Source organism: Miniopterus natalensis, chromosome 10 (genome assembly GCF_054644295.1).
Source record: "Miniopterus natalensis isolate mMinNat1 chromosome 10, mMinNat1.hap1, whole genome shotgun sequence".
Classification (NCBI taxonomy): domain Eukaryota; kingdom Metazoa; phylum Chordata; class Mammalia; order Chiroptera; family Miniopteridae; genus Miniopterus; species Miniopterus natalensis.
This window is the reverse complement of record NC_142090.1, coordinates 78,420,638-78,443,672: the sequence shown is the minus strand read 5'-3', so window position 1 is coordinate 78,443,672 and position 23,035 is coordinate 78,420,638. Positions and strand designations below refer to the sequence as shown.

The 23,035-nt window shown below is 46.3% G+C and overlaps 2 protein-coding genes and 1 pseudogene across 4 annotated transcripts in view; 2 read left to right on the top strand and 1 right to left on the bottom strand.

Moving 5' to 3' along the window:
• BBS9 (Bardet-Biedl syndrome 9) overlaps window positions 1-4,795 on the bottom strand; it is a 265,204-nt gene extending 260,409 nt beyond the window's left edge. The window contains exons 1-4 of one of the 3 annotated variants that reach the window (XM_016222276.2): window positions 4,710-4,795; window positions 4,220-4,341; window positions 2,677-2,799; window positions 647-797 (exon numbers count right to left, since the gene is read on the bottom strand). In XM_016222276.2, coding sequence (XP_016077762.2) covers window positions 647-797; window positions 2,677-2,788 — 263 coding nt within the window. In that variant the 5' untranslated portion in view covers window positions 2,789-2,799; window positions 4,220-4,341; window positions 4,710-4,795. The remainder of the gene's footprint in view (window positions 1-646; window positions 798-2,676; window positions 2,800-4,219; window positions 4,342-4,709) is intronic. The other 2 variants (XM_087821252.1, XM_016222277.2) reach the window with 2 other exon arrangements.
• On the top strand, window positions 1,507-2,068 carry LOC148092306 (large ribosomal subunit protein eL42-like; annotated as a pseudogene).
• Window positions 4,796-7,985: 3,190 nt separating the features above from the next.
• On the top strand, window positions 7,986-23,010 carry RP9 (RP9 pre-mRNA splicing factor). Its single transcript, XM_087820877.1, has 6 exons — window positions 7,986-8,137; window positions 15,466-15,496; window positions 16,357-16,486; window positions 20,016-20,107; window positions 21,861-21,922; window positions 22,809-23,010. The coding sequence occupies exons 1-6, from the start codon at window positions 7,986-7,988 to the stop codon at window positions 23,008-23,010; spliced, it is 669 nt and encodes a 222-aa protein (XP_087677003.1).
• The last annotated feature ends 25 nt before the right edge of the window (window positions 23,011-23,035 follow it).

The following is a 23,035-nucleotide window of genomic DNA, read 5'->3' as shown; positions in this document are numbered from 1 at the left end:
AAAGCTTCACCGTTATATGCCAAATAGCATAACAGCTACTTTGTCTAATTATTTAAAGAGACATTTATATAGCCTGAACATTTGGTGTTTTAAGTAAGTGAATACTTTCTGTTTCTTTATTTGGTTATTTTAAAAGCTTATCTCTTTTCCTTTAAGTTCCTTATCCATCAGGCATCTTAGGTATGTTACTATTGAGGGAAAAAAAAGTCCTAAAAAAAAAAAAAGTCCTAAATGATATAATCTTAAATGTACAGGCTTCCATGTAATAAAGGGTCATCCCAGCTACAGTGGCTCAGTGGTTGAGCGTCAACCTATGAACCAGGAGGTCATGGTTCGATTCACGGGCAAGGCACATGCCTGGGTTTCGGGCTTGATCCCCAGTAGGGAGCGTGCAGGAGGCAGCTGATCAATGTTTCTCTCTCATCACTGATGTTTCTATTTCTCTCTCCCTCTCCCTGAAATCAATAAAGACATATTTAAAAAAAAAAAAAGTTCAATACACGAGGAACACTTAGGGGACAATGTTCAGAAAATATACTGAATTCATGGATAGTTTTTTTTCTTTGAAGAATCCACAGTGTGACACAGTAAGGAATTTATACACTCCACATAAAATAAAGTACCAGGATTTGTGGCCCGTACTTACGAAACAAACTTTCCCACTTCCACTTGTAGTATTGGATCTCGTAGATGAACTTCCAGGAGCAAATCTTCAGCTTGTGCTCTGTCTCCTGTTTTTACAGGATGGGGGTTAAAGATTCGGAGGTATCCCATAAAGCTACCCACAATTATTTTATCTGTAAAGAGATTTTTTAAAAAAGAAAGAATTAGAAAGAAACAGACAGCAGCAATTTCTTTGGAAATAAGCTTTCTAATGGTATCACTCCTTTACGTGGCCAAATAACAGGGGAAGTATAAGTTTTAACAAAGAGCTGGGCAACAGGCAAGTTGATCACCTTTGGGGAACAGAAGGCCTTCCCACCCCTTCTCACTCAGGTGGTAGGGCCCAGGTTTTCCTTAGAAACAATTTAGTAGGTGCTCACTGCACTTTAGTGCCTCCCACTCTTCCTCAGCAATGTAATCATCTTTCACCGTGTCCCCAAAATTCTACTGTTTTCATTACAGACAAAAAAAGTGTAAGGGGACAAAACTTAGATACACTGAACAAAAGATTGGTTATACCATAATAAGTATTCATTTTAAGAGGTCAATGATTATCCAGATTTTAAAAAATTTTTAAAAGACAAAACTCATAACTACAAATCATTAAAACCAGACACAAATTTCAAATAGCAATGATACAGAACTAATAGGTTTTAAATATCACTTAAAAAATATGAAGATGTAAAGAGCAACAAATAATATAAGAATAAAATAGAATGTTGTTCCTAGTGTTATAATATGAAAATGAAAGCAATGATTTAACAGTTGTTTTCTACCCACAAATAGGGCTTGCATACTTTCCCCATTCTTGTATGGCTGGCTTCCAGATTCAATTCAAAAAGAATGTCATTTGCTTTCTGTGCCGATAGCACCCTCGCAAACATGGTGAGCTTTCCTTAAGCCCGCTTATTTTTGATTTTCAGAGAGAAGCATTGATGTGAGAGTGAAACATCCATCTGCTGCCTCCTGCACGCCCCCTACTGGGGGTCGAGTCCACAACCTGGGCATGTGCCCCGACTGGAATCGAACCAGCAACCGTTTGGTGCATGGAGTGACGCCCAACAAACTGAGCCACAGCAGGCAGGGCAAACCTGCTGGGCTTTCTACAAGAAGGGTGGCAGGCATCAACCCCACAAAAGTAACACAGTACAAGGACAAGGATTCTCTGTATGCACACAGACAGCGCATTAAGACGGGAAGCAGAGTGGCTGTGGTGGGCTGACTAAGCTGACTTTCCGCAAAAAGGCTAAAACCATAAAGAAGGTTGTCCTGAGGCTTGAACATGTGGAGCCCAACTGCACACCTAAGAGGATGCTGGCGAGCAGGAGATGCAAGCATAGAACTGGGAGGCGACGAGAAGAGAAAGGGCCCTGGACGCCTGGCAGCTCGGTTAGTGTCGTCCTGATGTGCCAAGGTCACCATTTGACCTCAGGTCAGGAACATACAAGAAGCACCCAATGAATGCATAAAGAAGTGCAACAACAGGTCGATGTTTCTCTCTCTCCTTTCCTCTCTCGCTCTCTAAAAATCAATAAAAAATTAAATAAATAAATAAATAAATAAGATGAGAAAGGGCCAAGTGATCCAGTTCTAAGCTTTATATTTTGCTTTATTATGTGGCAATAAAATTCTGAGGATATAAAATAAAATAAAAAGAATAATTTTTCTTTCAAATAATTTCTAAAACATAAAATTTTTCAAAATTCAAAATATTTTAAGTTCTACTAATTTTGCAACAAAACAAATTAAATGACATCTTAGAGTTTTTTCCTGAGTTCCAGCAAATAATATGACAGAATCAACACAACCAGAAAAACACAAACAATTAAACAGAAGAATTATATTTATCATCCTGCTACCTAAACATCACTTATAAGGAAAACTACCTTCAAAATTAGGGCATAATTATGGCAGTTCACTGAAGTTCTATAAAGTTCATATTTTAAAAGAAAATTATTTTCACTTCATCTCTGTAATGCTTTGCTCCAAGATGCAGGGTGACAAGTTACTCACCTTGTCCATTTCCAGTATTGTCAACATCGGCTAAACACAAACAGCCTTGATCAAATTCTTCTTTTTCCCCCAGAACAGCAGACCACCAATCACGGGCTTTAAATAAAGACATTCTCGTTCACTCTAAAAAGAAAACATGCATTTATAATAAAAATCCACTTCACACCATGAATTATGAATTAATTCTCTCTCAAGGCATAGGGAATTAAACTTGGACAACTTTGAGAAAAATATTTCTTTTTTTTAGTATTTTATTTCTTTTTTAGAAAGAGAGGGGAAGGGAGAGAGAAACATCAATGTGAGAGCGAAACACTGATTGAGCCTGCAACCTGGGCACGTGCCCTGACTGGGAATCGAACCAGCAACATTTCAGTGCACAGAACAACGCCCAACTAACTGAGCCACACTGGCCAGAGCAAGAAAAACATTTGTTTTAACTATAATTTTCTGTATTTTGTGGGCATATGGGAAACCACAGGTCCAAATAGGCAGAAGCATTCATCATATATTTTACAAGAATCTTGGAAAATCAGGCTAAGAAATTATATATTTATGTTGGGCCAGTTCTGTCTTCTGGGAGATTTAGTAAGACAACTGCACGAAGAAACAAAAAAATATTCATTGCCGGATCAAGGTTCAAATTCATAGTTCCTTAGCAAAATACTCAATGTCCCTTCAGTTTGGTAACTGGGAAGACTGCAGCATCTCCTGCCACAGTGAGTTGCTGAGAAGAGCAAATTAGATCAAATGCCTCAAATGACTAACACTGGAGCTTCGTACGTTACAGATACTCAGGAAGCATTCACTCCCCTTCCCTGTAGAAAGGCAAGATGAGAAGGGGAAATTCACACCAAAAAGGAAGCACAAGAACTATGTTGTAGATCCATTTATACCACTACCTCCCTGTGTGTCCTCAGGCAACCCACACAACCTCTCTGTGCTTCAATTCCTCATCTAGAGTGAGGGTATACCAACCATACCTACCACTGAGTTACTGCTGTGGAAGTGAAAGCCCACTGGGACACTCAGAAGACTCACAGTAGTCTTTCATAGAAATGTTGTTAATCAGCAGAGACGGTTTGTAACTTCGTTTTTCATTACTTTTTGAGAAATATTTGAAAGTCTTAACTCTAAGGGATGAGGCTTGCTTACATACATCCAAAGGTGTAAAACTTTTGAAATTATTATATACTATTGATATTGGATTGTTTTCCCTCCAGGGAATGTTTCCATCAATAAGTTGTACCATAAACATAAGTGTAGTTGTAATTTAAGGACAATTACAGGAAAGAAAAAATCCCTTAAATCTCATAAATAGCTTGTAAATTATTTGCAAATTTTTTAAAAGGTTTTTTTCTTCTAAATAATGGTTCAGTCTATTCACACACAAAAACCTACCGCCAATTATTCTCTTTACATGCTTCTGATACCTCTCCCTGTGAATGCCAGCTGACTTCAGTTAAGACCCATAGTTTCAGGCTGTGCACGTCTGTGATATGGTTTCACTTTTTAAGTAAAAGTGAGATAGAAAAAAAACACACACACTTAATTTCTCCAGCAACTGCAGGACTTGCTTGGGAAAGGGCGATGCTAATAAAATCAGGTCAGTTCATGGAAACTGCTGCGGTCTGCAAGGCAGAGAGGGAAGGCGAAGCAATAATCCTCCTGCAAGAAGGAATTAGGGGGATTAGCCCACGCACCCCCCTTCCGTCAGAGGCTGAGAACCGCTCTATTTGCTCACAAGACCTGTTGAAGTGTCCCGGGGGGGGGGGGGGGGGGAATGCTCGTGCACCACGTGACATTCCTGAACGGAATCTTTAAAAATTCTTACCACCACCACCCGCCTTCTCGAAAATGTTCACAGGACCTCACTCACACACACTGTGCTCGTGGTTGTATTTTGTTTTGTTTCCAACGCAAACATCCTTCCTAAGACACCTATGGCCCTAGATCCCCCAAAACCGTCGCGTGGCATCATTGGACCGGTCCGGCCCGCGAGAGGAACCGCAGCCGGGGAATTCACGGCCCCTCACCTGACGCCGACGGGCGGGCCTCCCACCGGCTTCGAACTCTCGCCCCGCAGGTTCCCCTTTAAGAACCCCGCCGGGTGCGGCGCTGGAACCACCGGGGCGAGCGCCGCGGCTGCCCCGAAGGGCACCCTGCTTCCCTGCGCCCTCCCGCGCTCCGGCGCCGACGGGTCCCGCGTCCCGGGCGGGGAGCGCTCCTCCCCAGGTGGCAGCGGCAGCGCCGCGGAGCGGGAGGAGTCACCCCTAGGAGCCCCTCCGCATCGCTGCCCTGTCAGCCCCGGCCGCGGGCAGGGGAGACGGCGGCCATCCCAGGGAAGAGACCGGGCGAGCACCGCGGCGAGTCCTGCCGCTCCCGACGAGGAGGAGACGACGAAGGCTGCGGGGAGCGCGGAGGAGCGGGGAAAGGACGGCGGCGGCGGAAGGGACGCTCCCGACTCGTGCCTAACTCCGAGCCATCTCCGCCCTGTTGTCATAGCACTTTACAACGAACGCTACTGCGCAAGTCAGAGGCTCGGCCCCGGTGCCTTCTGGGGGCTGTAGTCCACAGCGGCTGAGGACGGAAACGGTATTTCTCGGAGGAGGCGGGGCTTGGGATCAGACCTCTACCGGCGGGGCTGGAAGGAACCCCTGCCTGGTGCTCACTGGCAGAGAAAGATATTTAATGAAATTCCCTTTTCGGTCTCTGGACAGTTCCCGGATCTACGCTCCAAGGACGACCGCCACGGGCCTTCGCCGGGAGCTCCGCTCCTTTTTTTGTCCCCGCCCCTTGCGCTCGTGGGTGGGGCTTCCTGCGGGGGCGGGGCTTCCGGGCTTTCCCGCGGGATCGCGGTTCAGAGGACCAAAGCCTCCGGAGCGAACTCGTCTTTTCCCGCGGGAGGCCCACGAGCCTGGGTCCCTGGACTCCACCGCAGTGGCGTGGGGGTGGTACTGGCCCGGTACATCCTCACCGCGAAGAAGACCCCGGGGGCGGGAGACCAAGATCATCCAGACTGGGTGGCCGAGTTTCTGGGTGGGTGGGTGTGTTTTTCCCCTCCTGGAAAAAGGGCTGCTATAAAGTTGTCTGTATGTGTCTCCTAATGACATGTGCTAAATATTCTCTTCAGTATAACGTTGGACTAGATTCCCTGGTATTTACAAGCGTGCAGGTGTTCGACTTCATAATTGAACATAACCGTAATGCCATTGTCGTTGGTGCCAGTTCAGCACCGACAGTGATCCCAGAATTGGGGTGTGGCGAGGCAGGAAACTTTATTCAGGGCACAGCTGTGACACAAGTCAGCTGTGGAACAGCTCGATGGTGTTACAACCCAACTATGAAGTCGCACAGCTGTGGCGGGGAGGCCGCCCTGGGAGATGCTCCAGGGAGACGCCGTCAGCTCCAGCACAGGGAACAGCGTTCCGGGGAAGGGAAAGCGCGTTTCCCAGGCCAGGGGGCATCCGACTTAGGAAGGACTCCGCTCCCGGCCCAGGATCTGGTCCACCCTCAAGCAGATGAGGACTCCAAATTCTCACAGTTTGATTGGTCCAACAAGTACTGTTCTGGTTGGTCAAAACAGAGCTCTGATTGGTCAGGAATATAGCTGCAGAGCTCTGATTGGACAGGGAACTGTCAGTCCTATCGGTTGACCTAGGCCTTGGGAACTCCTTCGTAAAGGTTGGTTCCGAGGGCGGGAACACGCTCCCAGGCAGGTAGTTGGGTGCAGGAGGCAGGTTCAGTGCAGCCCCCGCCCCCCAGCTGGCCTGCCTGAGGGGCCCCTGTTAGAAACAGCCGCTAGGCTCTGTTTTTGTTTTTGTTTGTTTATTTGAACCCAGTTAGCCACCAGGAGCCCTTTCTTGGTAGGCGTCTTCATTCTCAGGGGCCACACATCTTTGCTTTGAAATTCAGTGTAGGTCTATACCCTGTCAGTAAGCAACTTTGAAACTTCTGTTCTTGCTATTTTCACTGGGTTTTAGCTTACACTTTAAAGTTCCTGTTTTCCACCACCAATTCACATTAGTACTAAAAATGTAATTTCTAAACTATTACTTTTCTTAAAAAGAATTTTGTGAAAAGCAATAATTTTTAATACTTTGATATTATTAAACCATCACAATATTGAATAGAAAAAAATTAAAATGTAAATTACTTGGACTTGCAGTAATAAAAGCGTAGGCAAATTATGATAAAATACTATTCCCCAGCTGAAAGTCAAATGAGATTTTTCGACTTGAATAAAGTTCATAATATCAGTGAGAAAAAGTCTAGAGAGACAAACCACTTGATATCATTCTTATAAAGAAAAAATATGGAAAAATACTGGAAGCAATTTTCACCAAAATATTTATGGCGGCTATTGTTAAGTGGGCCTCCTGCTCTTTCATTATGAAATCGGGATAATTAACCATTGTTACCCCAATAAATTTGATAACATTTTTAAATAAATAAAATTAGGATAACATGTAAGGGTAGTAACAGTACTTCTTAAGTTTTTAAAAACTGAAACAGCCCTGGCGAGCGTTGCTCAGTGGGTAAAGCGTCGGCCCGCCCGCCGGGAATCTCAGGTTGGATGCCCGGTCAGGGCACTACCTGGGTCGCAGGTCCATCCCTGCCCCGGGTCAGGGCGCTTGAGGGAGGCAACCAATCCACGTGTCTCTGTCACATCCACGTTCCTCCCTCTCGGTCTGTCTCTGTCTCTCTCCCCCCTCCATTCTCTCTAAAATCAATGGAAAACATATCCTCATAATTAGAAAAAAAAATGTAAAACAACTCTTTAAGGGCTTAATTCCATGAACAGCACGTAGAAGACACTCATGTATCTTAGCTTTTCTTTTCCAGCACACAAGCCTTGTCTAAGTACAATAAACTGTTTCAATCAGGGATCGCATGTTCGAAATTCCTATGAGAACCTTCCTTTCTTCAAAACTGGATGAATCCTGCAGCTTGTACGGAGATACAAAGAGGAGGAGCACAGGACCCCTAGCCTCGGGGACCGACGCCGCGAGGGGAGGCGACCGGCTGAGAGGGCCTCGCCAGGCAGGGAAGGGTCCCGGGGCCCCACCCCCGCTCGGCATTCTCAGCGCTCGGCCGCCGCCAGGGGGCGCGCTCGGACCTCCGGCACCAACCCGCCAGGCGGTGGCTCGGAGCGAGGGCGGAAGGCGGCGCCGCGGGGAGGCGGGGACCCGCGGCCTCGGGAGGGGGCACCGGGCTCAGCGGGCGGGCAGCCGGGCGGCGGCGGGAGGGGCCGCTGCAGGACCGGGCGGGAGGAGCGCGGAGGAAGTGCCGTGTGAGCCGCGCGGGCCGCGATGTCGTCCCGGTCCGGGCGCGGTGACCTCGGGGCCGGGGGCGCGCGGCGGGCGCGGGAGCCGCCGGACCAGGAGCTGCAGCGCCGCCGGGAGCAGAGGCGGCGGCGACACGACGCGCAGCAGCTGCAGCAGCTCAAGCACCTGGAGTCCTTGTGAGTCCCCGCCCGCCGCCGGGCTCCTGCGGGAAACGGGCGCCGCGCGGGCGCGTGGGGCGGGGTCCCCGGAGACCCGCGGGTGGGGGGGCGGCCCGGCCGCCGTCGGCGATCCCGGGCGGCCGCGAAAGTCCGTGCCGGGCTCCGGGGCCGCCTGGGCCGGGAGGGAGCGCAGGCCCCGCCCCCGGGCCCCGGGGCGCTCCCGGGGGGTTCCCCCCGCGCGGAGGCGCCGTTGGCCACGCGCCGCGCTGTGGGAGCCAGGCGGGCGCTGCGGGGCGCCCACTCGGGATCTGGGGGCGCGCCGGGTCCCCGTCCTGCGCGGTGTCGGGGCGCAGGGCCCGCGGGAACCAGACAATCTCGCGCCTCCCGCTGGGGAGGAGGCGCAGCCCCGCGGCGTCAGTGCGGCCGCAGCGACCCGCGGGCGGGGACCTGTCCCGGCGGCTGGGGGGCGCCGCCAGGCCGGAGAGAGACCCCGCGCTGGTCCCAGGAGCGACCGGGGCTGGGGGGACAGAGGCCGGCTCCCGCTCGGCAGGAAGAGCCGGGCCCGGAGACCAGCTCCTGCGGGGGCCCGGCCCGGCCTGGGGGCGCTGCGCTGCCCCCGCTCCAGAGGCCGCGGGGGGAGGGGAGGCTTCCAGGGGGACGGGGGGGGGGACACAGGGGGGGCTGCACTAAGGACCTGCCGTCCTTCCTGCCCTGGACCCTGGGGAGCTGTAGACGTCAGTTGTTCTTGAGCTTTGACAACATGCTTTGCTTGCTGGAGCCCGGCCTGCTCCTTTCAGTGCGCCCCCCCCCCAGCTGTCACCCCAGGAGGGCGGGGTGCAGGGTCGGGGCCTTGCACGGTGACATCCACAGCCAGGCTCCTTCAGTCTCTCCCAGTAGAAGCTCGGGCAGGGCCCAGCGCAGCGCAGTACTCAGCCTCTTTAACTGCAGGACGCCAGACAGTGGTTAGTGCTATACATTTACTTCCTAGCTCGTGGACACCAGGCGTCAGAGAGGTTATAACCTTTTTGCAGATAAGGAAGCGCAGGTTTCAACAGTTAAGTAACCTGATCAAGGAATCATCGACTTGTAAACAGCAAAACTAAAGAGGAACCGAGGTGGCTGATTCCCTGACCAGGGAGGTTTTTCAGTTTCAGAGACTTAAAACTCTCTGGTTGTTCCGGTATTAGGCTGGGCTAGTTCCGAAGCTTGTTTGCATTTAAATAAAAATTTATATTTCCAGAGTCATGTAGTTTAAACATCAAAGACTCCTAACAGACTAATTAAAAAAAGTAAATACAAGCAGTTCTACTCTTCCTTCAACCCATACAATCCCAGCACTCCTCCCTCTAACCAAGGCCTCGATGAGGAAACCGTTACTTTTCTACTGGAGTTTAACTGCTCCTAAATTACATGCTCATACGCCTTTTCTGGTTAAACAACAGACATTCTCTGTTAACCTCATGTCACAGAAGATGAGGCCTTACTTCTCTTTCCCTATCTTCTCTCCACCCCTATCTTCTCTCCACCCTTCCAGGTATAATTCTGTTAAATCAAGTTAGTATTAACATTATAATTAAGCAATATTTTTCACTTTCAAGCCAAATGATGTTCTTTGATGTCTTGCTTTCTAGTACAAGTGTTTTTCAGGTAGTTAATAAGAGCCTCCGTTTATTTTCAGTTGGTTAATTTCCTATTTTTCACTGCTAATTTTATCCCAAAGGCTCTGAAGCTGAGAGTACTTGTGCCACATACCAGGTCATCTATCGGTTTTCTTTTTAAACCTAGAATCTGCCTTCTGTGCTCCTCCAGCAGACTCTGGGTACTGTCTGGACAGGTGCACAGCAGTCATCCTGGACCCCGTCCGCCACTCTCCTGTTTCACATTCCATTTCTGCATCTGCCTCCCTCCTTCTTTCCTTTTTTTTTTAAAAAAAAAAAATATATATATATATATATATATATTTAAAGAGAAGGGGAGGGAGGGAGGAACATTGATCCATTTTGGCTTTTTCTCTCGCAGACTTGCTGATCCTGTCTTTTCTCTCCTATTTTATATCTTGTCTTTTCATTCTACTTTCTGTAAAGTTTATCTTCCAGTACTTCTACCATTGCACTTTTTAAAGTCCCAATTATATTTTTAATTTTCAAGAGCTTTTCCTTGTTTTGAGATTTTTTTCATAAAACCCTATTGCTGATTTCAGCAATCTTTGAGGATACTCATTAGTTTTTTCCATCTCCCTTCATTGCCTGTTCTTTGCCTTTTCTTTTTCTCTCACGCAGAGGTTTCTCCTGCTGTGGAGGGGCCCTTGCCCTCCCTAACAGTGGGGCATTACAAAGCTGTTCTGCTGTGGGGCTGCTGAGAGGGGAGCAGAGGTGCTGGTTTGTTGGCTGTTTCACTGCAGGGATATCAGGCTGTGAGCTGCCCTTTTCATGGGGAGACTCCCACATATCAGGAGCTGGAAGTTTTTTCTGGGGCCTGTTCAGTTTGTCCAAAGAAGAACCTCGCGTTCTCAGGCCTGGGTGTCAGAAATATGGCTGGCTGCCAGTGTTCTGGATTGGGATGGAGAGGGGGCCTTGGTTCCAGAGTTCAGACGGAGACTTAACTGTTTTCAGCCAGTGTTCACCTTCATCCCCATCCTAAGCGGTGCCAATATTCCCCAATATCTGGGGCCTCTGCAGTTGAGTCTCACAGGGGACTAACCCTGCACTCCTGAAAGGGTGAGGGCAGAGTCTCCTGGGTGTGGGAAGAGCCCGTGGTTTCAGCCCTTCAGGGTTCCTACTGCCAACACCTGTCTTGCTTCAGGTTGTAACTGCCTCCGTCTTGAAGCAGTCAGTCACTTTCTCCCACTTTCCACTGTCTTCCCAGCTTTGTCTTGAAATTATTCTCTGCTAGTGTCTCCTCCCAGGATTTTTGTGGCTTCTTACCTTTTTTATTCCTTTACTGTCTTTTAAGAGAGTCTAGGAAAGGAAGGCAGTTCATTAAGTTGGTCAGCTGGCCATGTTAAATAGGAAGCCCCATAGTGTTTTTTTACAAATTAAATGCAAATCCTTTACAAGCTGGTAAGCCCCCTTTAGTTCCCCTCACACTCCTCAGATTATTTTAATACACTTTACCTTAATTTTTCTTACCCTTTGACCATACCTGCCAGGCCCCTAAGGCATTCCCGTCTTCCACCCTGTGCTCCGTCCCCTGCTCCAGTTCTGTCACTCCAGTGTTCCTGGGCTGCCAGAATAACAGAATGGAGGTTCTGTGTATATGTGGCAGTTTCGTCCCTGCCTTCCAGCCCCATAGGAGCCAGCTGCAGAAACAGTTGGAATGGTGTGTACTCAATGAGGACTTTTCCAAAAGAAATCCCACCCCAGCACTCAGAAATCCAAAGAGTATTTTTAGTACTTGGCAAAATAAAGATTTCTTCTTCAATACCCATGTGGGAAGATAATTTTTTCCTCTTTTATCTAAATTTAGTCTTCATACAGCTCAGAACAACTTATTATACAATATGAATGATAGAATTGTAAGGCATCACAGATGGTACAAAATAACAGGCATCCAACATTTTTTTATTTTCTAAGGATTAACTACAAAAATAATGCAGACTTCAACTGTGATATGGCAGAAGCCAACTACATAGTAAACACACTCCTCTTCCCATTTCCAAATCTTTTTTTCTTTTTTACCCTCAGCCGAGGATATGTTTATTGATTTGAGAGAGAAAGAGAGAGAAACATCGATCGGTTGCCCCCCATACACACCCCGACCAGGAATCGGACCTACAACCTAGGTATGTGCCCTAACCAGAATCGAACCAGTGTCCTTTTGGTGCACAGGACAATGTTCCAACCAACTGAGCCACCCAGTCGGGGTCAAATCTGTTATTTTTAATAGTTAAATATTCCCTTAATACTTGAGAAATATCTTTTTTAACATGCTACATAAACTAAGGAATTGTTTAGCCCTAAGAAAAAACAAACAGCCACTTGCCTTTAAATTTGTAGAAACGGTTGAAAAATGTACTTTTTAGGGAAGGCCATTGCTAATAATGGATTTCAAAATATACAGTTCCATCACATTGCTTTTCCATGTAGGAAAAAACATTTACATACTTACATAAGGAATTTGGATCCTAGCTTGTTTGGCCATATGTTATTTGTATAGCTCCTATAGCAAAAAGAAAGTACTGTTGCTATCAACTAAAGATATCAACTAGGTGTTTCGTCACCAAAAAGGATCATTCAGGAAAGGGAAAGGGCTGCAACCCAGTGCAGTGCATGCTGACATGGCAAGCTGCGTGCACACACTGCCTGCGTACCAAGATGCAGGGGCACTTATATGAGAGCATGGAGTTAAAGGAAAGGGAAGTTAGAACCATAGAGCCTTATTATAAACATAGTTCTCCCTAGGTTCTCGCATGTGGGGTCCTCATTATTTCGAGAAGAGTGCCAGAACTCCCAGAAGCCCTAGCTCCTCCCATTGGCCCTCCCCGCTGATTCTCTTCACTTCCAGTTTCCCTTAGTCTTTACACTGGGTTCTGGGATATTTACATAGACTTTACCACTTCCCTTCCAAACTCCCTTGCACAAAGCACAGCACTGTTGTTTCTAATGAGTGGCTGCTGGTGAACTATATCACCTTCCCAGCTTGTGCAAATTGTTGTTGCGAAGAGAAGCCTGGGCCTAAGACATGCCACAGCTTTCCATTGGAAAATATTTTAAGTACTTGGAAATAGCACACATAAAAAGCTAATTCTGTGTATATCCAGTTGTTTACTATATAATCTTTAAGGGACTAATTCCTCCTCTGTCCCTTCAGAAAAGCTCTAGATCAGTGATGGTGAGAATGAGCTCAGAGAAGCCTTCATCACAATCCTTATTTGGAAGGGCGCAGAGAGGAAGCCAGAGGGAAGCTTTTCTTGCTGTAGCTACTCATGGCATTTCTCATTCATCATCCACATAAAGGAAAAAACACTCCTGCTTTCCTTCTCTAGACTCAAACTATACTTACAGCACTCCTCTGTACTCCAGCAGTGTGGGGGTTTCCACTGCCACCAAGCAGCTCTGTTCTCAGAGGATACCCAGTAGATGTCTTACAAATTTAACGTAATTCAGACACTGTTTGTTAGCAGACAGTCCCCTGAATTGGAATGGAAGGCTGTCCCCTCTTGGGCCCTTGTCAGCTCATGAGAAGGAATTCAGACAGCAGTGCTGACGCAAAGCAAGTGAATTTATTAAGAATACACTTGGTGCCTGGCCGGTGTCGCTCAGCAGTTGAGCATCGACCTATGATCCAGGAGATCTCAGTCTGATTCCTGGTCAGGGCATATGCCTGGATTGCAGGCTCGATCCCCAGCAAGGGGTGTAGGAGGCAGCCGATCAATGACTCTCTCATCATTGATGTTTCTCTCTCTGTCTCCCCCTCTCCCTTCCTCTCTCTGAAATCAATAAAGATATATTTAAAACAAAAAAAATAATACACTTGGCATAAAGCTCAAGTGGGCAACTCAGCTAGTCTGAGCACTCCACCTGGTGGGCATTCAAGGGTTTTATTCTTTTTCCCCCATAGGTTTCAAAGCTCTCCTGCCAGATATATTGGATGGCAGACTAGGTTTCAGAGTCCCCTTCTACATTGTTGCGGCTTATCTTGGCATGTTTGTACATATATCTGGTCATCTTGTTTGGCAAGTCTTAGGTCTTCTTTGTTCAATGGGTGAGATAAACTCCCCCTTCTTTTGCCCTTTCCCCCTTTCTTGCCCTAGCAGTTATCTTTCCTGCCTAACCTCCTCCAGGTGATATCTTCCCTTGGGTTTAGCTGGCACAAATGGCATTAATTGGGCCTTTGTTCTCTATTTTCCCAGGCCAGGGTGATTTAAGCTATGTATTCTCTGCTTAGGAAGGAGGTATAAACCTTTTGCTCTCAAGTGTCCTTGGCTGGGGAAGATAAAGTCTTGCGATTCACAAGCTGGCTGCAAGCTGCCCAAACTGTTTGGTCTTCTTTAATATTCTTGTCTATTTCCCCTTCCACTTGCCCAGGAATTTTCCTAGCTTCTTACTATCCTGCCACATGTCTACCTGGAGATAGGATCAGAACTCACAAGTTCTGCCCCACCCACACCCACACCCATTTTAGGTGCCAATCCCAAGTCCAGGCTGGCCTGGATTACAAAATGGTAAACCCTCTTTAGTTCCCATCACGCTCCTCAGGTCATTAATACACTTGACCGGCTTACTGATCTGCCTTCCTTTCCCAGACACTTTTAAAATGGACAGTAAAGGAATAAAAAAGTCTGTCCCACAAGACTGCCCCACCCACACTCACACCTACTTTAGGTGCCAATCCAAATCCAGACTGTCACCTGTTTCTGACTGATCAGCTATAAATGGGAGGTTCCCACAACCCCCTCCTCCATTTTGGTTAATTTGCTAGAATGGCCCATAGAACTCAGTAAAACATTTCACTTAATGCATTACTCATTTATGATAAAAGGATATACTCCAGAGCAGCCAGATGGAAGAGATGGGTAGGGAAAGGTATGTGGGAAGGGGTGTGGAGCTTCTTTCCCTGCCCTCTCCAGGGATGCCACGCCTCTACCTGTTCACCCACCCTGAAGCTCTCTGAACCCAGTCGTTTGGGATTTTATAGATGCTTCATTACACAGGCATGATTGATTAATCTTTGGCATTGGTGATTAATTCAGCCTCCCTAGATGTGGGACTGAAAGTCCAACCCTCTAATCACCTGGCTGGTTCCCCTGGCAACCAGCCCCCATCCTTGGGGGCTTTCCAAAAGTCACCTCATTAACATAAGCTCAGTTTCACCAAAAGAGGCTAGTTAAAAATAACAAAAGGAACTCTTCAGCCCTGGCAGAGCGTGGCTCTGTTGGTGCCTGAGAAAAGGGTCAGAATGAAGAAAAACATTAAATCCTTAAGTTACCAGGGTTTTAGGAGCTACCCTAATCAACACTAAGTGGAAGTCATGCTAGGCAAACAACCTGACAACTACGCTGACAGCTTGGAACCATAATTAACTCATGGTCTTCTAACCTCACATTTTCCCTATAATCTCTTAGCTTTCCCTTGTTCCAAAAATAAAATCCATGTGCTAAGACACCAAGTTAGTTACAATTTCAGTGGACTGAAGTTGCAGATCTCAGCAGAATGTGGTAAAGTACCAGCTTGTTTACATGTGATCTCTCCAGTGCTGGGCATGTTTTATTAGCTATTTTAGATATAACGCACTTTTCGGTTTTTATTTAAAATATCCTTTTGATTTTAGCCTACAGTTGCTTTTTGCTCTTTAAAATGTGTCGTGTCCCTGTTAACATGGTTGATGGTGTGTGTTTTTCTTTCTAGTTATGAAAAACCTCCTCCCGGGCTGATCAAGGTCAGTGTGAAGAGCGTTCTTTGGGTTGTTCTCTGAGCCGTGTTTCACTCGGGGCTCAGGCTCAGTAACTTGCTATGAAAGCAGCTGCATAAGGTTTTGAACCACCTTTTGTGATAACCCTGTTTTTCCCCTGCAGGTGCCAGACACACACTTTGGGCTTTGTCACAAGCCTATGCCCTTGTAGAAATTTAACCAGCCTTGTGTCTGTTCCCTGAGAAACCGAGGCAGGCCCCGGTGTCCCTCAGCCATCACTCCCCTTCTCTGTGCCCTGGTCAGTGTCAGAGTCTCTGGGGGAGTGAGACTAAGAGGAGTGGTTAAAGGTCAAAGCAACCTTTTCTGTCTGCTAACTTTTAATTTTTAAAAATATTTTGAAAAACTTTTTTATTACAAATTTAATATTCATGGAAACTTGGAAAAAATCTAAAAGTTAAAAAAAAAAACAACATAATTGTGTAATGCAGTTATTTGGTGGTGAAAATACATTTCAGAAATATAGCATGTGGCCTTCAAGATACAATAATCCATCTTAAGGTAACATGGTACTGTAATTATTCCAGGAAACCTTGTTTAATCCTATGGTTTGCCTCCCTCTACTTAGCAGAAAACTTGTAATCTTAGAATCAGAAATTGGAGCTCATCAATCATTTCTTTATGAACAACACTAGTACCATTTCTCTAAAAACAGCCACTTCGTGTTTGTGACATAGTTCTTCTGGCACATTTATCCCCCTTTTGGTCAGGTCTCATCTGTCTTTCCAGTCCCTAGAGGTAAGGGATGTGGCCTTGGGCGCTGTGTTCTGCAGCCCAGGGGTGGACCCGGGCTTTCTTCCCTGCTGTTCACGCACCGTTTCCCTTTTCAGGAGGATGAGACGAAGCCGGAGGACTGTATCCCCGATGTACCCGGCAACGAACACGCCAGGGAATTCCTGGCCCACGCACCAACGAAAGGACTCTGGATGCCCCTGGGGAAGGAGGTCAAAGTCATGCAGTGTGAGTGTGAGAGTGTGTGGAGTCCCGAGGACACACACGCGGGCTGCTTACCTCCATTCACAGTGTTTCTCTCATCCAGCTCATTCCCGTGACAGTGCTGTTAGTCACGCGCGATCTCTGCTCTATAGACACGGGGACCAACTTGCAGGCGGCAGGGAGCGGGCCCAGGTGACAGGTGGAGCAAAGGCGGGGCTCCAGGGCCCTGACTCCCAGTGCAGTGGCCTCCACAGGACGCTGGCTGCCTTGAGTACACTCTTAGTAATGTCCCTGCAACAGAAGGGACCTTCCATGGTGGAAATGCCGTGGGGGACAAGGGATGCCTTGGAGGGCAGGTCCCTGTGGGTCTTGCCTCAGTCGGTCCCCCCATCAGTGGTGGTAAGGTTGTCCATGTGCCTGGGGGGCTCCAGGCCAGAGGGTGGGTCTGGGACAGGCAGAGCTGTGTGCACACCCCCGCCACCAGCGCAGCAAGGCCTGCTCCAGCAAGATGGCATTTGAAGAAAGGGCGCCGCAGCCTTTTAAAGACATTTGTTTGTACAAAGAGTCTCCGTGCACATAATTGAAATAGCCGTTCCCAGCTCCATTTCTCCATTCCCTCACCACAGAGGTAACCACCTGAACCTCTTTTAAGGTTATTTCGAAGTTTAGCTCCACATACCTAAATAACATGATTATACGTATTCCTGCCCCTTGATCTTTCAGGTTTCCTCATTATCTGTTGGCTTCTTACTATATAAAATCCTGAGTTTTTGTTACACATCCCTACCTCTCTGTAAGGCTGTTTTACATCAGATATTAGAGCGGGCTGCCCCTGGAGCCAGGGATCCGAGAGACGGCAGGGAGCACGCAACACTGCGTTTTATGGCCTGGCCTCAGCAATCATCAGCCGTTATTTCCATAATGTGCTGGTGCTCCCACAGCTGAGCCTGATCGCTGTGCAGGGGACACATCGCTGTGCAGGCTGTGACCGTGTGCCTGCGAGGACTGGGCCTACTGGAGTCCTCTTGCAGGCCGGCCCCACACTCACTCCTGTTCAGGAATGAGAGGTGGATATTGGTAACTGGATCTCACTGCAGGGTGACGTGCCTGGGCTGCTTAACTGATAAAAAAATATGTGTTTTACTGTTGTGAACAGTAGCTACTGAGGTCAGTATCTCCAAGTCTTTCTCATCGCACTGGCTAGTTTCTCACGGAAGAGTTTTTTTCCTGCCCAAGGTGAAGGCCACATTCTTGGGTTCTGGGAACTGATTCGAGGAACAAGGCTGTGAGGTCTCAGCATCCAGCCTTCAGCCGTCCACACCCTCTCCCTGTGTTCAGTGTGGCGCCTGGCCTTCCAACGAGCTTGACATCTGCACAGCCAGAGACCTCCTCTCACCTCCTCCAGAGAACGAACCTCCTCTGTTTCGGAGCTGGGGAGAGATGCATATGGCCCTGTGACCAGCCCTCCTCATTTAAGCTGCGCCCTCAACTCCATTTCCACAAACGTGCTGCCAATTTGAGCTTTTGGGGGTTCTACAAATCAAAATTGAGTTGGTCCTCAGTCCTCTCTTCCGCAGGCTTAGACTTCAGTTCTCAGAGTCTAACCAATTTGTGCGCTTGCCTGCATTACGGCTTCCAGCGCTTCCACTGTGGCCTTCTTTCCCAGTTCCCAGTGCTTGTGGGCCATGCCTCGTTAGGTGCCCTCTCTGGTGTTTTATGGGATGTCAGGAAACCGGTGAAAGTGAATGGTCGCTTTAATCTGCCATCTTTACTCAAAAGTCTGCTGCGCTTTTAAGTTTAAAAACCACCTTTTTCTGTTATGGGGTGGTTAGTTGTGTTTCACTTACTCTTTCCCAGTTCTTTTCATTGACTTGCAAATTAAGAGTGTTTGGTTAAAACCAGAACCAGTTTTACCATGAAGTTAATGAAGCTTAACCTTGTGGGCCCCTCACTTGCACCTTCCAAAGGCCTGTGAAGTCCCAAGATGTGTTCAGATGGTGCTGTCTTGCCGAGGCAAGATTTTCCTTTTCCCTAAAGAGCCTCCCCTCCCCTTAAGTTAGGTAAGCTTCAGGCTCCACAAAACATGGACCCATCCCAGGTAAGAAAAAACATACACATCACCCCTATTCTTTCATTGATTCAGTGATCTGTTATCTAGAGCAGAGCTTCTCAAACTTAGGGTGGGCCTGATACTCTGCATTTCTTTTCTTTTTTTTAGAGAGAGAGAAACATTGATTTGTTCCATTTATTTATACATTCATTGGTTGAGTCTTATATGTGCCCTGACCAGGGATTGAACCTGCAACCTTGGCACATCAGGATGACACTCTAACTAACTGAGCTACCGGGCCAAGGTGGATACTCTTAACAGGTTCCCACGTGAGGCCAGTCTTGCTGATCCATTGACCACACTTTGAGTTGGAGGGATCACCTTACCTTTAACAGAGTTTTGATCACAGATGGTCTGTATTCTTGATACCCACACATCGATCCATGGCATTGAACATCCCTCCATTTTTGTCAAAAAGGCAGACATTCTGCATTTGCATTAAGAGTGCACTTCTTCCCCAGCTGGAAGTAAATCAAAACAGTGGGGAGATAAGCCCTGGTCGGTGTGGCTGAGTTGGTTGGGCATCCTCCTGAGCACCAAAAGGTTGCCGGTTTGATTCCCAGTCAGGTCACATGCCCGGGGTGTGGGCTCGATCCCCAGTAGAGGGCTTGCAAGAGGCAGCACATCAATGTTTTGCTCTCACACTGATATTTCTCTTTCTCCCTCTCCCTTCCTCTTTCTAAAAATCAATTTTTAAAAATATTTTTTAAAAAATAGTGGGGAGATAAGCTCAGGGGCATGCATGTCAGTGGCAATCAAGAATCCCTAACCTCATTTTTTCCAATGGTTTCCTACTACCAACTCTCAAAAATATAAAGGGAAGAACATTACTTTCCTGTCACTACGTATTTTCAGTAGCAGCCAGCATGGAGCAAAATTGGCTGATCTTGACTATAATCACTCTTCCTGCCTCCTTGGTTAGAATTGATGCCTCTATAGTTTGCTAAGGCTGCTGTCACCAGGTACCACAAACTGGGTGACTTAAACAAGAGAAATTACTGTCTGATGGTTCTGGAGGCTAATCTAGGTGTCAGCAGCATGGTCCCTTCTGAGGGTCTCTCTGAAGACCTTATCTCCCAGTAAGGTCACGTTCTGAAGTACTAGGAGTTAGGACAATTCAACATAATGAGGGGGCAAGAGGGATGACACAATCCAACCCATAACACAAAGTTTAAAAAGAAAATAAAATTACACTTTGCTTTTTGCATGCTATTGCTTAGTAAGCATTGGGTTTGTTTCTGCAATTCCGAGACTAAAGGGCCCTTGAGGAAGCAGCTTCCCTCTATTTTCTGGGGTCGTACACTTACCCTCCACTGGCTGCATTTGCTTTTAAAATTGGAATCTAATGAAGAATAACTTTAATATGACCTGCTGATACTTTATCTTGATTAAGTAAAAATACATTATCTTACAGAAATATATCCCCTTTTTCTTTGTTTTTAGGTTGGCGCTGTAAACGGTATGGTCACCGAACGGGCGACAAAGAATGCCCTTTCTTTATCAAAGGCAACCAAAAGTTAGAGCAGTTCAGAGTAGTAAGTAGAACCCCAGAGTGTGAATTTATGTTTACCAAAGACGGTAAATACCCATCAGTCAGGCAGTAATCGGTGAGCTGGGGGTTCACATAAAATACATTCCCAGAAACCTTTTCTGGGCAAAGTATCTAGTATTAACTACATCACTGTTAAATCGAGTTTGTGTGACAGATTAAACATTAACAAAAAACTAACTTCTTATTAGAGCGTTACTTGCTTACACCTTGGGAAAGCGGTTTCTTTTTTCTGAAGCAGACATTGTTACCCACTTTTTACTTAATATGTCAAAAGAAAAAGTTTCATAACAAAAATCAGGGTTCTAGTTTCCCAGTCCTTGTCTAGAGATTAGACATCTTTTTATTATAAACTAGAAAAGTGCATAAATGATATATCCTCACGTGACAGTATCACCTCCCAGGGATGTTAATTCACCTTTCAGTAACTGCTCATTCACTGCTCAGTAACTGCCAGGCCAATTTCACTGTGCTCTGATCAGGTATATTGGGATTTCAGCATATATCAAATGGGGGTCCACATTCTCCAGGCATTTTAACACATTGAAAATACTGTGCTTTCATTTTAATAAATTGAAGAAGATATTCTGGATAAATCACTGATAGCTGGAATATAAATTTTTATAGCTCCTCTAATAGACAGTTTTGGTGATAAATATCAAAAACTTAAACATACTCAATATTTTTTAAACTCAGAAATCTAAGTTCTAAGAATTGATCCTAAGGATATAACAGAACATCAATATACACACTTTTTTTATGAATGTAGAAGGATAACTTTCAGAATTATTTATATGGTTAAAAAATAGAAACTAAAGAAAAATAGGCGACAACTTCAGTGGCCAACATACCAACATAAATTACTATAACATAGAAACCATACAGCTTTTAAGAATTATGTTTTAGAAGAAGGTATAATGTCATGGGAAGATGTTCATGAAAATATAAGTGAAAAAGAGAATAGAATTACAATAATATGATTATAAATTTTTGTAAATTATGAATGACTGGGAGAACCACACTAAAATGTTAGTGGTGGATACTCCTGGTGGTAAAATGAGATATTTTTAACTCTATTTTTTACTTAATATGTTAAATTTTTACAAAAACATATTTTTAAAGATAATTCACATACCAAAATTCACTCTATGTGTATCCATATTTTTAAGTATTTTAAGTGATTTTAAATTATACAGTTATTACAGGAATACACTTGCCTTACTTTAACAAAATAGAAACATTACAGTAAGGTTTTCCAAAATTGATTTTTCAAGTCCAATCTTGCCTCTCTCCCCAAAGGGGATTTACGGTAAGTAGCATGATAAGTATATTTCCAGAATTCTTTTGGCACATTTCTGTGTACCTATAAATGAATCATTCTTCCATTTTCTAACTCACTTGTTTTGCTTAATAATATCTTTTGATCATCTGTCCACAGAAAACAGAGAATTACCTCAATATTTTTAACCTTCAATAGTATTGATTAATGATTCTTCCATGGTTTATTTCCTTATGAAGGATACATAAATTATAATCCTGTATTTGTGTAATCTGAAAATCTTTTTTATGGCCTCCATAAATTTGAAGTAACTGTGACCCTCAGGAGGGATTAGAACACATAGAATATAAAATTACACCAAACCGGGGAGGGGAAAAACCAATTTCAGTGAAACGGGGATTTAATTTTAATTTAACAATCTATTAAGCCTAATCCAACATTAAGCTTCTCTAACCCTCAGGCCCATGAAGACCCCATGTATGACATCATACGAGAGAACAAAAGGCACGAAAAGGATATGAGGTGAGGCAGATAACAGTGCCCTCCGTTTTAAATTATGTCAAGTTGGAAACAGCCACTCCAGCATTGGAGGAGACGCTGATAAATACGGTGCTGTAACTGGGCAGTGCTGGGAGCAGGGAGCAATCACTGAGGAGCAGGGTTCCCCTGACAGCAGGTCACCTGCTCCACGGGCTAACCCAGGGCAGTGGGATGCCTGGCGTGGCTTGAGGCTCCACTGCATGACTGCTTCTCTTTCACATGATTTAGTTTGTCTCCTCCAGTGTCTTTAGGGATTTGAGCTTTTGTTAAAAATTATTCTTAGCCCGGCCTGGCCTGGCTCAGCGGTTGAGCATCAACCTAGGATCCAGGCGATCAGGGTTCGATTTCCGGTCAGGGCACATGCCAGAATTGTGGGCTCGATCCCCAGTCTGGGGCATGCAGGAGGCAGCCGATCAATGACTCATCATTGATGTTTCTATCTCTCTCTCCTTTCCTCTCTGAAATCAATAAAGATATATTTTTTTTAAAAAAATTATTCTTAGACGTGACTGAAGATAGAGTGAAAACACAGGAGGAGTTTATTTTCTCAAGTTGATGGCCCTGAGTTACAATTGTTCAGGAGGCGGGTCACCTAGTGTGGGCCTGAGCAGCGGGGGAGGAACGGGACAGCCGTATCTGCCAGGGTTACAGCAGGACTGTGGAGACGTGGGGACACCTAGGACAGTGCGCGTGCAGGACTCTGCCCGTTAGAGCCCTGAGCCGGGGGAACGAGACAAGGGAAATGTGCAAAGATAACTCAGTGCTGTGCTTAAGAGGAGACCATCCGTGACTCCACCCTCACTACTAACCGAGCATCTAAAAGAGTGAATCAGTTCAGTCCCGCTGAGCCCTGACCCTCTCCCCACAGGATCCAGCAGCTGAAGCGGCTCCTGGAGGCCTCCACCTCTACCGACAGCAGCAGCTCCAGCTCGGAGGGCGAGGCCAGGCCCAGGAAGAGGAAGAGGAGGGAAAAGCAGAGGAGGAAGAAAGAGAAGAAGAGGAAGAAGCGGCGGAAGCACAAGGCCCCCAGGTCCCGGGAGGGCGCGGGCTCGGACTCGGACTCGGACTGACGGCCGCTCGGCGCGTCTCAGGTCA

Bases quoted from the DNA above. Each gene is read 5' to 3' on its own strand.
- RP9 (XM_087820877.1), top strand. From the start codon at position 7,986: ATGTCGTCCCGGTCCGGGCGCGGTGACCTCGGGGCCGGGGGCGCGCGG. The intron at 15,497-16,356 runs GTCAGTGTGAAG...TTCCCTTTTCAG, and splicing joins CTCCTCCCGGGCTGATCAAG to GAGGATGAGACGAAGCCGGA. The intron at 16,487-20,015 runs GTGAGTGTGAGA...CTTTGTTTTTAG, and splicing joins GGAGGTCAAAGTCATGCAGT to GTTGGCGCTGTAAACGGTAT.